This window comes from Pan troglodytes, chromosome 12 (genome assembly GCF_028858775.2).
Source record: "Pan troglodytes isolate AG18354 chromosome 12, NHGRI_mPanTro3-v2.0_pri, whole genome shotgun sequence".
NCBI classification, from domain to species: Eukaryota; Metazoa; Chordata; class Mammalia; order Primates; family Hominidae; genus Pan; species Pan troglodytes.
Window position 1 is genome coordinate 25338104 of NC_072410.2, and position 16876 is coordinate 25354979.

Genomic DNA, 16876 nt, shown 5'->3' on the forward strand with positions numbered 1-16876 from the left:
CTGACTTCCTCTTTGTCTCTTCCCCTCTCTCACTGTTTCTGTTTCTCTCTGACTTCCTCTTTGTCTCTGTCTCTTCCTCTCTCTCTCTTGACTTTCTGTCTCTTTCTCTCTTTCCTTTCTGCTGGTCTTTCCCTGCCTCTGCCAGCTGCTTATGCTGCTGTTCTCCCTTCTCCTTCCCCTTTTGATGGCTTCGGCGGTGTGAGACTGCCACCTCTTTGGATTTTTGTACTGCGTGCAATAACTCCATAATTTCCTTGTGGTATTTAATGGGGGTTCCCCCAGAGGTTAGGAACTCCCTTTCTTTCCATATTGCAGCATGGGCATGTAGGATTAGATAAGCATACTTGCTATCTGTATACACACATTTATTCTTTTTCCCTTTCTCAGTTTTAAGGCTCAGGTAAGTGCCGCTAGTTCTGCTAACTGGGTGCTGCTCCCTAGGAGAAGAGGCTTACTTTCAAGTATGGTTGCATCATTAACTATGGCATAACCTGCCCTTCATATCCCATTTTCCACAAATGAACTTTCATCAGTATATAGGTTAAGTTCAGGATTAGCTAAGGGGACTTCTAAGAGATCATCTCAGGTGGCATAAATCTGGACTATAATTTGTTGGCAGTCATGCTCGATTGGTTCCCCATCCTCTGGGAGAAAAGTGGCAGGGCTGAGGGCCACACACGTACATATTTGAAGCACTGGTTGCTCAAGGAGTAGCATCTGCTATCTAAGTAGGCGGTTGTCTGATAGGTATAAACTTCCTTTGGCACCTAGTATGCCATTTACATCATGAGTAGTCCAGACAGTGAGATCCTTTCCTTGTATTATTTTGATAGCCTCTGACACTAAGATGGCCACTGCCACAACCACTCATAAACAGTGAGGCCAGCCTTTTGCTACTACATCAATTTTCTTACTTAGGTATGCCGCTGGTTGTGGGGTTGTCCCACGAGTCTGATTAAGGACTCCAAGAGCTATCCCTGCTCTCTCTGTGACGTATAAAGAGAAGTGTTGTCCTGTGAGACGGCTTAAAGCTGGAGCTTGTACTAGGGCCTGCTTTAAGGTTTTGAAGGCTGTTTCTGCCTCTGGTTCCTATTCTACTAGATGAGTATCTGCCCTCTGGGTCTCCTTGATTAGAGTGTAGAGTGGTCTGGCCATCTTGCTGTATCCGGGGATCCATAGTCAACAAAAGCTGGTGATGCCAAGGAACCCCTGTAACTGTTTTGTCTTAGGGTGAGGATAAGCCAGTATAGGCTGTATTCATTCCTTGCTGAGGACACTGGTCCCTCTAGCTAAGATTAGGCCTAGATATTTGACCTGCTGTAGGCAAAGCTGGGCCTTCGACCTAGATGCCTTGTACCCTTGATTAGCTAGAAAGTTCAAGAGATCTAGAGTAGCCTGCTGGCGTGAGGCTTCCGAACTGATAGCCAAAAGTAAGTCATCCACATACTGAAGGACCAGAGTGCCTGGACTTGAGAAGTGGCCTAGATCATGGGCCAGTGCCTGACCAAACAGATGAGGGCTATCCCTAAACCCTTGGCGTAAGACCGTCCACACAAGTTGAGACATGTGGTCTGTGGGATCCTCAAAGACAAAGGGAAACTGGGAGTCAGAGTGCAGGGGAATACAGAAGAAGACATTCTTGAGGTCCAGAACAGTGAACCATTCTGCTTTCTCTGGTATTTGAGAGAGCAGGGTATAGAGGTTGGGTACAACTGGATATAGAGGAATTACTGCCTCACTGATGAGTCTAAGATCTTGCACTAGTCTCCACTGACCATTCGGTTTTTGTACTCCTAGAATTGGGGTGTTGCAGGGACTGCTGCATTTCCTTACTAAGCTTTGAGCTTTTAAATGTTTAACAATATCCTGTAATCCTTTATGAGCTTCAGGCCTTAAGGGATATTGCCTTTGATAAGGAAAAGTAGTGGAGTCTTTTAGCCTGATTTGAACTGGGTGGGCATTTTTTGCCCTTCCAAATTGTCCTTCCAATGCAGAGACTTCAGGGTTGATTCCCTCCTCAAGTAGGGGACAACAAATGGGTAACTTGTTCCCCATATTCATGTAGGTAATAGCTCCAGCTTTGGCTAATATATCTCTCCCTAATAAGGGTGTGGGACTTTCAGGCATAACGAGAAAGGCATGTGAAAAGAGCAAAGTCTCCCAATTACAACTCAGGAGGTGGGAGAAATACCTGGTTACAGGCTGTCCCAGGATTCCTCGGATGGTAACGGACCTTGAGGACCGTCGTCCAGGACAGGAGATTAACACTGAGAAGGCTGCACCAGTGACCAGATGGAAGTCAATTTCCTGGCCTTCAATGGTTAAACGTACCCAGAGCTCAGTGAGGGTGATGACATGAGCTGGCGCTTGCCCCGGGCACCCTCAGTCCTGCTGTTGGATTATCTGGTTGGGGGCTTCTCACCCAGAGAACCTTTGCCCTCTGGGGCAGTGTGCCTTCCAGTGATTGCCTCAGCATAGTGGACATGGGTGAGGGGGTGGCTTATTTTTCGTTGGACAATCTTTTTTAAAGTGTCCTTGTAAACCACACTGATAACAAGCCCTACCAGGTGATTGGCCTGCTCAATTTTCTTTCCTCTCTGAACCACCAAGGTTTGTTTGAGGGCCATGACTAAGGCTGTGGCCTTTCTCTGATCTCGCTTTTCCTTTTGGGCCTGTTCCTCTTGGTCCCTATTATAGAACACCGAGGTTGCCAGGATTAATAATGCCTCCAGATTTTGTTCAGGGCCCAGGGCTTGCTTTTGGACCTTCCTCCTGTTATCTGTGGCTGATTGGGTAATAAACTCATCTTTTAGGATCAGTTGACCCCCAAGGGAGTTGGGTGACAGGAGAGTATATTTCCTTAAGACCTCCCGTAGCTGCTTGAGGAAGGCAGAAGGATTTTCTTCCTTTCCCTGAGTTATGGTGGACATCATTGAATAACTCATGGGCTTTTTCCTAATTCTTCTTAGTCCTTCCAGAACACAGGTCAGCAGATGTTTACAACTCCAGTCCCCATGATCTGAGTCTAGATCCCAGTGGGCATCCATACTGAGGATGGCTTGCTGACCAGTAGGGAATTTGTCCCTTTCTTCAGCTGTCATTCTGTCATTTACTTGGCTAAGACACCAGGTATCTCCAAACTCTTGGGCTGCAGCTAAAGCCACATTTTTTTCATTAAAGGCCTGGGTTTGATCTAACAATAGCATGACATCTCTCCAAGTGAGATCAAAGGTTTGCTCTAGACCATGTAGGACATCTGTATACCTATCAGGATCATCTGAAAGCTTCCCCAGGTCTGCCTTGATCTGCTTTAAATCAGAGAGGGAGAAGGGGACAGGTACCCAGGTTGGGCCAAATTCCTCTCCCCCTACAGCTTGAAGGGGACATAACCGATAGCCCGGGGAGTTTTGTGGTACTTTGGAGATTTCTTTGCTTGTTTCCTTCTGGGTGGGGGAAATTAGAGGAGGCTTATCATTAATAGGAAGGTGAACTATAGGGAGGCTAGGATATGGGGGTAAGCTGAGAGGTCCTCCTGTGGGATGTAAATTGCAAGCTTTGCATAGTTGTGGATTCTCCGTCAATGAAAAGAAAGCTTAGAGATAAGATATTTCACTCTACTTGCCTTCCCTCTTACAGAAAAGGTCAAGCTGCAGGATAGTATTATAATTTATACTTCCCTCAGGTGGCCATTTTCCCCATCAGAGAGAGAATATTGGGACCAGGCCGTAGTGCAGAAAAAAATGAGCCACCTCTTTTTCAGGGTTTATGGGTCAAATTGGTCCCAATGGCTTAGGATGCATTTCAAGGGTGAGCCTGTTGATGCCTGAGTGTTTCCCATCTGAAAGACAAAACTGCCTGTGGTTTTGGTTTGTTTGTTTCCCCCCGGCCCAAGCACCCACAACAGTCCCTGGACCCTGCTCATCGGAATAGTTGCACTCACCAACGCAGCAGCAGAAACACTAGTTTTCCTCCTAGACCACAAGGAGGACCAAGGAAGGTTGGATTTAGTGGCCCTTACCAACACATTCTCGAAAACCTGCACCCTTGCCTGTCCTCCTACACCACAAAGAGGACCAAGAAAAATCAGATTTAGTGGCCCTTACTGACGCATTCTCGAAAACCTGTTAGAGTTCTAAGCATTCTCCTGTTAGTGTTGGGACTTTACCCCATCCTATAAAGATGTTATGCCCCAAAAATGAAGTGGAGGGCCATACCCTGAGCAAGGGAAGGGATCTCCAGGGTTGGAAGAGTGACGCCTTTTATCCTCACTTCTCATCATGTGAATAGGAAGGATATCGTTTCTGAGGCTCCCCATATCCTAGCTTCAGGAATAGCTTTTGTTAGGCCTGCTAGTCTGAGGAGGGATCCTAAAATTCCAGGTAGTCCCCCTGCCCTCGAAGGGGCTTTGGGCAAAAATTATGTCTTTGATTGGTGAGTCCAGGTGCCTAAAGGAGGGAATAGAGTCCTGGAGTTTATACTAGAAATCATTCTTATAGGAGAAACTAGAAAGGCACCAGAGAGTGGTTTTTAGAAGCGGAACGATCCTTGGAGAAGAGAGGCAAGAGGAAGTTTGTCTGACAGGCATTAGGACCCGGGGGCAAGGGTCAGGATAGATAGGATAGATAGGCGAGTCTCGCTTGGGCAACATAACTATGAGAATTCCGCTCATGGCCACAGTCAACCAACTTTTTGTCGGGATCCCGGAGCTGAATGGCTTTCCTCTCTGTTGACCCTCAGCTCAGCCCAGAAGTACAGGAAAAGTGGAAGATGGTTCCAGGCAAACCAATGCTCCCAACTCTGAAGAGTTGGGGGTTGTTAGCCCTTTCCCAGAAAGCCTGACACCTGTGTCTTTAGTCCGGTGGCTGTGCCAGTCGCTTTTAACTAGCTGACAGGTGCCCGGTATTTAGCCCCTGAATTCTAAGGAAAAATAGGACAGAATAGCAAGCGAAAGGGGTCCAGTGGTGCTCACTGCTTGGTGATAGTCCCTTCCTGGTCACCAAAATGTATCCCATGTGGGTCGCCAAAATGTGTCCAGAATTTCTTCCTTCCAGTGAGTTCGTGGTCTTGCTGACTTAGGAGTGAAGCCGCAGACCTTCGTGGTGAGTGTTACAGCTCATAAAGGTAGTGCAGACCCAAAAAGTGAGCAGCAGCAAGATTTATTGTGAAGAGTGAAAGAACAAAGCTTCCACAGCCTAGAAGGGGACCCAAACGGGTTGCCTCTACTGGCTCGGGTGGCCAGCTTTTATTCCCTTATTTGGCCCTGCCCGCGTCCTGCTGATTGGTCCATTTTACAGAGCATTGATTGGTGCGTTTTTACAGAATGCCGATTGATGCATTTACAGTCCTTTAGCTAGACACAGAGCACTGATTGGTGCGTTTTTACAGAGTGCTGATTGGTGCATTTACAGTCCTTTAGAGACAGAGTGCTGATTGGTGTGTTTTTACAGAGTGCTGATTGGTGCATTTACAATCCTTTAGCTAGACACAGAGCACTGATTGGTGCGTTTACAATCCTCTAGCTAGACAAAAAAGTTCTCCAAGTCCCCACTCAACCCAGGAAGTCCAGCTGACTTCACCTCTGAATTGTTGCTGGATCATATTCAGTAGAGCAAATGAGGAACTTCAGGAGCCATATCTGTGGAAGTCCTCTGCAAACTACAGAGCTTCATGTGATCACCTGTAACAAAGCTTGGCCTCAAAGTGGCTCATTTGTGGGGGAAAAAAAGCAAAATTAACTGACTCACAAAATGTTGTAGATGATGGGATCTCAGAAAACAACCCATTCCCCTGGCTGGGCTGCTTTTTTTTTGTTTTTAGAAGGATTCTCACTCTGTTGCCCAGGCTGGAGTGCAGTGGCCCAATCTCGGCTCACTACAACCTCCGCCTCCCGGATTCAAGTAGTTATCTGCCTCAGCTTCCCGGGTAGCTGGGATTATAGACACCCACCACCACGCCCGGCTAATTTTTGTATTTTTAGTAGAGACGAGCTTTCACCATCTTGTCCAGGCTGGTCTTGAACTCCTGACCTCATGATCCACGTGCCTTGGCCTCCCAACGTGCTAGGACTACAGGCATGAGCCACCATGCCCACCCAGGATTTTTTTTACAGGTGGGAAAAATGAGCCCCAGAGTAGATGGGCAGCTGACTCAAGCTCACATCTCTAGTTAAACATCCTTTTATTGCATAAAGTGATGCCACTGGATTGTCACATATACTTCTGTACTGATTTCCTCTCTTTGGAAAAAGTATTAGCATGGTAATATAGTATAGTATAACCAAATGGAACTTTTCCCAGTTTGTCTTACAGTTCAAACTCTACTTTGTTTTATTATTAAAAATACACACACTCACCTTTCAGTGAATGAAGAAATTTGTATTTTAAATGTCGCTAATAACAGCAAACTTATTGATAAGTAAAAATATTATATGAACAAATCATTCCCAGCCCCAGCTAGAGATCCAAAAGCAATTGAGAAGGAGTTCTTGAAGAAGAAAAAGGGAGGAAGTTAAAAAGAGTTAAAATGCCAAGAGAACCTGAGGTCCACAGAACCATCCTTAGGGCCTTCATTTCAGACCCTGTGAACGAACACTTGCTGACAGCCCAGGACTAACCCACCAATGGAAAGGGAGCTGCTCCAGCAGTGTCTTTGATCATTATCATATAATCAGATCCGTACCCTGTGATCCCACACACAAGGCACAAGGATCATTCTCTCCATGCTCTTCTCAGGTGCTTATCGCACCTTCAAGAGACTGCCCTTTGATGTTCTGTTGAGGCAGATTTCACCTTTATAAACGGGCGGAAAAGAGCAGGCAGGGATCCAGGGGGAAGAACGTAGTGACTTGCTGGATCTGACTGTGCCCCTGTTAAGGGGCTTGCCTGATAAGTCTCACAGAAAAGGACAATGTTCTTTTTTCCAGGAAATAGCAGGCTTTGACAAGTTTTTAAAGCCCTTCAAAATTCAACAAATACAACCCATGAGGGTTCAGACCAAGGTTCAGATTCAAAGTAATTATAAAGGAAGATTATTTTTTAATCAAGATTATTTTTTAATTTTAATCAATATTATTTTTTAATATTGTATACAGTACCACGATTTTGTGATATATGTTTGTGCAACAGGATGTCAGATGAAGGCCCTGCACCAACCCAGGGATTCTTGTTTCATTCCTACCTGTTGATGCCTAGCTATTGAAACATCAATATTGGAAATTTCATTAGTAAAACAGAGAAGGAGGTTGGAATCTTTTAAGTCCCTTCCAATTGAAAGGGCTTTGTGTCAGTGAGGAAATAAAAAATAACTGTACCTTAAAATGTATTTTTAAAAAGCATGCTCTCCAAGTACAAGGTTTTCCTGTTTGTTGTTATTTAAGCATTCTGGCTTCAAGCTGAACATCCCTGTGGGCTGCCTCAGTGCTCAATCCCATAGCCAGCAGTATAGCCCTCTCTCTGGATAGCAGCACGCCTCACTCGCGGAGCCATGTCTAGAGAGAAAGAGAAAATGCCATTAGAAATGAAGTGTGCAGAACTACCTTGGCACTGACACACCAGCTTCCAAGTTCATGTTTATTCTTCACCATCATATGGTTCAGATATTTCCTCAGTATTGTGAATTTCTTTAAGAGGGATCCATAAGTCTTTTGCATGTCGCCTCCACTGGTGTGTGAATTAGGCATTCATTTGGAAAATAAGTACCTTTTTTAAATGCTTTATGTACTCACACCAAATGTAATAGATTCTTACACTTACAAATCTGTCATGCTTGTTCTCTGGTCATTTTCTTTTATAAAGATATTCTGATGAAATTAATTTGAAGTTTTCCAGTGTGGCCTACTCCATTTAAAGGGACAACATAAGTTAAACTTTTCAAATTTAGAGTCCACTTTACTTTTCCAGTATACTTTCCAGTATACTCCTGTATACTTTCCAGTATAAGTATAAGGCAGCTGAACCATTAGTCTGAAATAATGCCATGTATGTATTTTTGTTCTCTTTGCAGAGTGTTCGACCTACACCACAAAATGATGCTATAACGGTACACTTTAAACCAATTACATTAAAAGCATCAGAAAGTAAATACACCAAGGTTGCAAGCATTAGTTTTGATGGCAAGTATTCACCATTTTCTCTCTGATAGAGTGATGTTATTTTGATAAACTAGAAAGCATCTGTATTAACATCTTAATATAAAAATCCAAACTGTTTTACCATCAGAATTTATATTACTGCTTAGGTTGATTTTTTTCCCCCCCTGTAAACCATCATGAACTCTTACTTGATTGATTCATGAGAGAAAATACCACAGCTTTATAAAGCTAAATCAGTATTAGCAATAGAAAAGCACTAGCAAATCCTTTAGGATTGGAATCATTTCCATAATCTGGGCTAGCCTTTTTACACATATTATGTATTATAATTCATCTTAATTATGAAGTTACAATATATTTGAAGTTCTGAAACATGTTTGAATTTGAGAGCAAAAATAAAAAGTATTCTTTGTAACATTTTCATATATTGGCTTTTATAGGCAAAGCAGATCCCCTACTTAAGCTAAAATAATAGACTTTATGACAGAATTGTCCAGTTAGCTATTATTTCTAATGTGTATAGTATACATTTTGATACTTGAGGTGTTAAGTCAAGCCAGACTATACCATTTTTATAGCATGTTTTTATTTAGTTTTGCCTACTTTAATTGGAACATTCATTGAATTTGCTGTCACAACATTTTTAAAATAATGACTTAATGGCTGCTTAACCATATAGATAATTAAATGAGAATTGAACCTCTGAACAGGGCTTTTTTCATAGGCACCCATGCAACTGAGTAGCTGCTATTAAGCTTAAACTTTGGCTTTATGATAAAGCCATCTGTGCTCAGAGTCCACATGGTAAAGCTCAGCTCCTCATCGGATGAGAATATTTGATCAATGAATGTAGGAGGACACTGGCACACTTCACACAGTGTTTATGAGAGTATCTATGCCTGCTGCTCACTGTGGAGAGTTCTAGGGAGGGTCTGGAGCAGCTACGGAGGTGGAGCTGGCCTCAGGGTTCATCCTGTGAGCTCAGTGAGGACTCTCAAGGAATAAAAATCACATAGGCAGCATACTTCATGATACAGTTGTCAAGAAATAGTATTATAGAAGACATTAATGCCACAGTAATTTCTGCATTTGTGGTAAAGTGTTCTCTATGCTGCTGAGAGACCACATTCATGCCTACCAGTGTCAGTATCACGAGGTACATTGTCTTCCCTTACAGAGGAGAAGGAGGCTAATTTTTGTATTTTTAGTAGAGACAGGGTTTCACCATGTTGGCCAGGCTGGTCTCAAACTCCTGACCTCAGGTAATCTGGCTGCCTCAGCCTGGCAAAGTGCTGGGATTACTGACGTGAGGCACTGCACCCAGCCAGGATGAGAGCATTTAGGACCCACCCTTCACAGATGTGCCGGAAAATTCTCCACATGCTCTGCAAGGGTGAAGAGCTACTCTTCTCTAGCTCCTGTATTGACCACCCACTTAATCTTTCCCTTCTTGAGATAAATGCGATGTCATTAGTGTTGGTTCTTCTGAGATCGTAGGCTCTAAGATAATTGTTTCTTAAAGAAATATGTAAAATTAAATAACAACAGCAAAGGGAAAGCATCTTTAAGAGCAAATGCTACATTTCTTAAAAGTAGGTTTTTAATGTCATGTGAAAATCCCCCCACCATTCACCTCTCCCACTGCCATGCTGGATCCCCACACAAAATACCTCTGAGATTGCTGTGAAAATCAGTCAGGAAGTGTGTGTTATTTAACTTTTAATATTGTTAGAATGCACCTTATATATGTATTAACTCTGCAGTGTTCATTTATCAAGCATCTTTCTCATCAAAAGTTATTCTTCATGATTTTCAACAGAATTTTCTTGAGCTTTTTGACCAATTTATTTGCTATGTATGATACAATGTCATGAAATGCTTAAATGTGGCCCTTGTAATCAGTCTTACGTCAGAACAAATAGTGAAAAATTGAAAGCATCCAGAGATGGCTAACTAGCAAGCAGAGAAATAAGAGGCTGAATGGGAATTTTTAAAATGGAAAGTCTGTGTCTGCCATAGTCAAACACTAGATGTCATACCATTTTCTTGTTCTTTTTTGTCATGAGGTTGGATGACACACATTTGCGGAACTCACATATGAATTCTTCACATAAATGGAAGTGTTCCTAAAGTACTCTAAGAGGATAAACATAAACAGCTTCTTTATTTGTTTTGAAAAGAACCATCTAATGGGTACCTAGATTGGACCCAACTGAATCAATTTCTGTAATTCCTTATTTATTTATTTATTTTTTAATTTTTATTTTTTTGGGTCAGAGTCTCTCTTTGTTGCCCAGGCTGGAGTGCAATGGTGCAGTCTCGGCTCACTGCAGCCTCCACCTCCCAGGCTCAAGCGATTCTCCTGCCTCAGCCTGCCAACTAGCTGAGATTACAGGCACGTGCCACCACACCTGGCTAGTTTTTGTGTTTTTAGTAGAGACAGGGTTTCACCATGTTGGCCAGGTTGGTCTCGAACTCCTGACCTCAGGTGATCTGGCCGCCTCAGCCTGGCAAAGTGCTGGGATTACCGACGTGAGGCACTGCACCCAGCCAGGATTATTCAAAACTGCTATGAAATCTGAAGTTTTTACTTCATCTAAGATGAGGACAATATAATATGATGACAGGAGGGGATTTATCTCCTCTTATACCATGAGTTTTAGGGTTGGCTGATTTTTGAGAAGAGCTCTGAATTCTTGACTTTTCTTATACCATGCTACTTTATTGGTGATAGAGCAAGACTTTGGCCATACAAGAAATGTTATTTCTTTCTCAGTTCAAGTGTAAATCAGCAGGGCTAAGTGGGGGGTAATTTTGCCTCCAAGGGGATATCTGGCAATGTAGAGAGGCATTTTGGTAGTCACAGCTGCAGGGATCCTACTGCCGTCTAGCAAGTAGAGGTCCGGGATGCTGCTAAACATCCTACAGTACACACAGCAGCCTCCGCAACGAAGAATTAATCTGGCCTAAAATGTTAACAGTGCCAAGGATGAGAAATTCTGCTGTAAGTAAAGCCAAAGCCTGTGGCTACAGCAAAGCAGCTTAGGTATGGTGTTTTACCTCCTGAACCATGCTCACCAGCTAATTCCTTATCTGCTTATCTTATTACAGGAAATATAAAACATTTTCCCCCTTTTGTATGAAAAATGTGATGTTTCATTTAAAATGTTATAAAAAGTGTTCTGTTGGCCAATTTGGAAGCTCAACTTTTTTTTTTTTTTTAAGATTTTGTCAGTTTACATAAATTCACTAATTCTCTTTGGTAGTAAAAGGTAACAGAGATTATTTTTTATGCTTCCTTTCAGCATCGAAGGCAAAAAAGCCATCTCAGTTTTCTGGGAAAATAACAGTTAAAGCAAAGGAAAAGAGTTATTCTAAACTTGAAATACCATATCAAGCAGAAGTTTTAGATGGGTGAGTTTCTTTTTAAAGTAAATTCTATTACTTTTTACTAATCAGTAAATTATATTTTCCTGCTAAATGACCTGCAGAAATACTAGCCACGTTCACATAAACTTGATGGAATTATTTTTTGAAAGAACAGCCCCAACTATAAAAGAGAAAACCTCCTATATTTTGTTTATATTTTACTTTTTTAGAAGAAAAGGGTAAGTGGGATGATAGGATTTGGGCTTAAATGAAGACTTAATGATTCAAAAATCTGATTTTTTAAATATTATTTAAATCATTTGAACCATTTCCTTTCTGACATTTGTTTGTAATATGTAAGTGATTGTGGCCTATTATTAAAGTATTTTGACACTCGAAACAGAATTCTTTATATTCCTTTATAAATTCATAAACACTTCTAGAATTACAACTTTTTATAAATGGGAAGTGACATGTTCATTTTCTATTGCACTTTAACCAATAGTAGTTTAATACTCAACTTGGCAAAGATTCATTTTAGCAAAGCTCCTTGTAATTCAGTGATAAACATGATTTTTTTCAAAGTAAAGCTTTTTTTGTTGATATGTCTTTGATTCTAATTGTATGATTCATATAATTCATTAGAGAATGGTTCTTTGTATTAATTTCAATATTTTGCAAGCTAAATTTTGTTTTAAATCATATAGTCAATCACTTAAATATTATAGTTCTAAATCTTTAATACAATCCCTAATGCTAAATGTAAATTATTACTTACAACAGAAGAACTTGGATTTTAAATTAACACATGGAAATAAAAATGATTTATTTTGTTCTTGTTTTTTTTTTTAATAGTTATTTGGGATTTGATCATGCTGCAACATTATTTCACATCCGAGACAGCCCTGCTGATCCTGTGGAAAGGCCAATTTACCTTACTAACACTTTCAGTTTTGCGATCCTCATTCACGATGTGTTGCTACCAGAAGAAGCCAAAACAATGTTTAAAGTATGTCCAGGAGCCCTCATACTTGTAATTTTCCTGGTCTACCAACTAGGTGATGCTGACACTTTGTTTTTTTTCTCTTCTATCATTTCTCAGGTTCACAACTTCAGCAAACCAGTCTTAATTCTTCCTAATGAATCAGGATACATTTTTACCCTGCTTTTTATGCCTTCCACATCATCCATGCACATTGATAACAACATTTTACTTATTACCAATGCTTCTAAATTTCATTTACCTGTGCGGGTATACACAGGCTTTTTAGATGTAAGTATATTATCCATCTTTAACATTTAAACTCCCTGCCCACCTTTAATGTTTTCAGATCTTATTAGGCAGTTGTGTTACATACGGTTTGCCATTATTTGTGCTCTGCAAATTGATCTAATTCTCCTAGTCAGTTTTTACCTTTCCAGGTAACTAGTTTTTACCTTTTCTGGCAGCTCTCTCTTGTGATACAGTTGACTTCTCTAGTTACAGTCTCTACTTAGATCTTTTCCACATTCTGCTTTCTCTTGGATATGCTTTTAAACTATTGTAATAATGGGGAATATAGAAAAGAACTAAATAGAAAAATGATAGGTAGAAAAAGAATAATACAAGGAAGGTGAAGAGGGATATACGTAGGGAAGAGATGATCAAAACCAAGAAATATCGGGACAAAGAAGAGAACCAGATAGTAAAGAAGAAAATAAGGTGGTAAAGACGCAAAGTTGGAAGATTATATATGACACAGAAGGAAACAATGAAGGTACTCCTGGTACAGAAAATAAGCAGGGGGAAAAATTCCAAACAAAGCTATCTTGAGAGTGATCAATGAAAGAAGCTTAGATAAGAGAGAAAACTGTTAGGAAAGATAAAAAGAAAGCTAGGACATCTAGAAATGTAGCCCTTTAAATAGTTGGCATCGATTAGAATTTTAGAGCTGGAGGGACCTTCAGTAATGTCTTGCTCCTGCTTCGGTTATTTTGTTTCAGTGATCATTGGTGATGCTTGCTGAGACCACATGCTTTTTGCCCGATCCCCTAGGGTTCCACTAAACCTCTCTTAGTAGTTTAGCTTCCTGCCTCTTTCATGTGCCCTCAGAGGAAGAATAGCAACTCAGCAGAAGCCATGGCTGTTTTCATTTCTGATTACTCAAAAGACTTTCATCATACAAAGCCCTCAACTATGTTGTATAAATGTGTGGTTTTATGCATATATACAAAAGCATAGGAAAGCATAGAACTGTAATTTTTTTTTTTTTAGATGGAGTCTCGCTCTGTTTCCCAAGCTGGAGTGCAGTGGTGCAATCTTGGCTCGCGGGTTCAAGCGATTCTCCTGCCTCAGCTCAGCCTTCCGAGTAGCTGGGATTATAGGTGCACACCACCATGCCCAGCTAATTTTGGGGGGAACTTTAATACATCTTTAATATAGTTACTTTCTCTTCATAATATTGTTACATCAATGTGACTTTTTTTAAAATCTGGTTCTTTTATATCTTTCCAGTACTTTGTATTGCCCCCCAAAATAGAGGAACGTTTCATAGATTTTGGAGTACTGAGTGCTACAGAAGCAAGTAATATTTTATTTGCAATTATAAACAGCAATCCAATTGAGGTAAAAACCTGTTTTTATTCTAAATCGCATTTAAGGATTTTATGCTTGTGTTGTGATAATCATTTTCATATCTTTTTTTAAAGTTGGCTATAAAAAGTTGGCATATCATAGGAGACGGTTTATCAATAGAACTTGTAGCTGTGGAAAGAGGCAATAGAACTACAATAATTTCAAGCCTGCCAGAGTTTGAAAAATCCTCTTTATCAGATCAATCATCGGTAAGTAAACTTTCTATTGTCTCCTTAAAGTAAGATGGATGTCTAAACTGCAAGTGGAAGATCATTGCTATGCTACATGTATCACTATTATTTTTATGCAGTTCATAATAGTGTTGGTTACTTGCTATTAAAAGGGCCTTATAGGTAATGTAATTCAACCCCCTATTTTTATGATGAGGGCACTGAAACCCAAAGGGGTTTAATTCTGCCTTGTCATAAAAAGTTCTATAACACACAAATTTTTAATTATCTTTTTGTAACACAAGTGTCATTACAGGAGAGATTCCCATGGGTACTAAACTAACCTTGTGTTCATTGAGTTTACTGGGAAAAAGAGATGGCCCTGAACATTGGTAGAAAATATTTTCAATTATGCAATAATACGTCTGTCCAGATACTGCCTCAGTATCAGTGAGGCAAACATTGTTTGATCACTGTGAGTCTGCCCACATATTTTTACCTGTCTAATAAACATGTTACAGTTGGTTGTCAGAGAGCGCTAAACAAGAGAAAACAAATTTATTAGTTTCAGCACTCACCAGTACTGAAAGGGGAACTTGGAGTTTATACCTACTGGGAAAAGAATTAGAATCACAGTCTGTGAGAAGGAGCATCAGATAATCTCATCTGCAGGTTAGAATAGAATTTCTTGGGGCAGTTTTACAAAAGGAAAAGCAAGTGTCCTTATACACAGAGAGTGTTGACAAACACGTTTCTGTGGAATGCCATAGGTCTGGTGTTTTGTTATATCTGACCTCAGCTGCCCTGAAGATATGAATATTAACATTACAGAGTGACATCCACAGCTTGAAGCAGAGCCAGCTGTGTATACAATTGTGGCTCCAGTGTGCCTGAAAGGTTGGTGGAAGGCTGTGTCCCTCTGCTCCAGCCCCTTTGGCCATACAGGTCCATGGGTAAAGAGTGAGGAGCTTTATTAGCAAGAGGACCACACCCCTCCCTCTTTCAGGAACCAGCTTTTTCAGTGGCCCATGGAACAAGTGTAGTAGAGAAATATCAAGGGATGGACACTATTTTGAGATATTTGTACACAGTGATATGGTAATTCAGTGTCATACTGGTATATGTTAGGATTTGTTAGTCATTTTATCACTACACCCTTCATGTCCATTTTAATAGGAAACTTCAACTAGCAAGGCTAATGAATGATACCATTTCTACTATCTACAGGTAACATTAGCTTCAGGCTATTTTGCAGTCTTCAGAGTCAAACTTACTGCAAAAAAATTAGAGGGGATTCATGATGGAGCCATCCAGATCACAACAGACTATGAGGTAAAGACTTTATGGGGATTCATGGCAGTGGGGTTTTTCTGAATAAGTCAGTCCTTTCTTGTCTTTATGAAACCAGAGAATTAAGTTTACTCAGAGTTACAGTTTACCAGTTTCATACCTTAAAAACTGAGCTTTCGAGAATAGTTTATAGAAGATTGATGTTCATAGGCTCATAGTTTTTTGATAAAACCCAACCCTCCTAACCTAAAAAGCAACTTCAGAAGAATGCCTTTAGCACGTTTAGAATTGCTTTGTTAGAAACCTGCTTAAACAGATGGTTATATCATTGCACAGACCCCAACTGAGTGTCCTGAGTTAGATACCTCTGATTGTTCCTACAATCATAAATAGCAGTCAGGGTCTAACATTTCTGAAAAGAAAGATAAAATCAGGAGATCATGTCCTAATCTGAGTGCTCACATTTATATTTTCATGAGTCATTCAAAGTCAAGGGACTAAAGGTTACTAAGCTTTTAATTAAAATATTCTGTGTGGAGCTTATTTTGCATTCAGTAAGATTTTGAATGGATATATTTCTGCCAGACCTAAATGTTTTTAATTGTATATTTAAAAGCTCTTAGGAAAGTCAAGCACTGCTAAATTCAACAACTTACCACCTTTGCCCTCATAGATGTTTTCAGTGGACACAACTCCCACGTGGAAAAAAAAATGTAATTATAAAATAAACAGAATTGGCCATTTAATAATAAATGACTTGTTGAGAGTATGTCAGGTGAGGAATTCATGGTTATCACTCATGACAGAAATAAGTACATTTCAGAATTCAGATAAATTTTTGTTAGTCTGGGTGAAAATAAGAATTAAGAAAAATACCCTAGAGAAGTAGCTTTGAGAGTTACTAACAGTATGGGATGGGATTCTAACTCTAGAATGTTCAGTGCATTTTTAAAAATTAGGTTGATGTCTATTTCTGTATCAAAAAAAAAGCTATGTAACTCTAGATATGCTAGATTTTACATACATTGTTTTAGGAGTACAGTTTGACTTTCTTTTTTAAAATAATCTATTTTATAGATTATTTGTATTTTGAAATACAAAAATATTTGTATTTTGAAATACAAAAATATTTGTATTTTAAAAAAATCTGTCTTCATTGCTTCCCCGTTGTTTAGTCTTTTTTATGTGTTTTCAATGAATCACTGAGAAATCTGTGGAAATGTGTTATATTTCATTACATTTTATGGAGTACATTGGACAGATTAAACAGTATCTATGGGTGATTTTAATATTGGTATGGAGCTGGTTATTGTCAATATTAGTCCCAAAATTAGGTTAACCCCA

At 40.1% G+C, this 16876-nt stretch overlaps 1 protein-coding gene across 16 annotated transcripts in view; it reads left to right on the forward strand.

The window, feature by feature from the left end:
* TMEM131 (transmembrane protein 131) overlaps nt 1-16876 on the forward strand; it is a 241376-nt gene that overhangs the window by 171515 nt on the left and 52985 nt on the right. For 15 of the 16 annotated variants that reach the window (XM_515638.8, XM_016949046.4, XM_016949047.4 and 12 more), the window contains 7 exons: nt 8002-8110; nt 11395-11503; nt 12314-12467; nt 12561-12731; nt 13953-14063; nt 14147-14281; nt 15470-15574. In XM_515638.8, coding sequence (XP_515638.3) covers nt 8002-8110; nt 11395-11503; nt 12314-12467; nt 12561-12731; nt 13953-14063; nt 14147-14281; nt 15470-15574 — 894 coding nt within the window. The remainder of the gene's footprint in view (nt 1-8001; nt 8111-11394; nt 11504-12313; nt 12468-12560; nt 12732-13952; nt 14064-14146; nt 14282-15469; nt 15575-16876) is intronic. The other variant, XM_016949049.4, reaches the window with a different exon arrangement.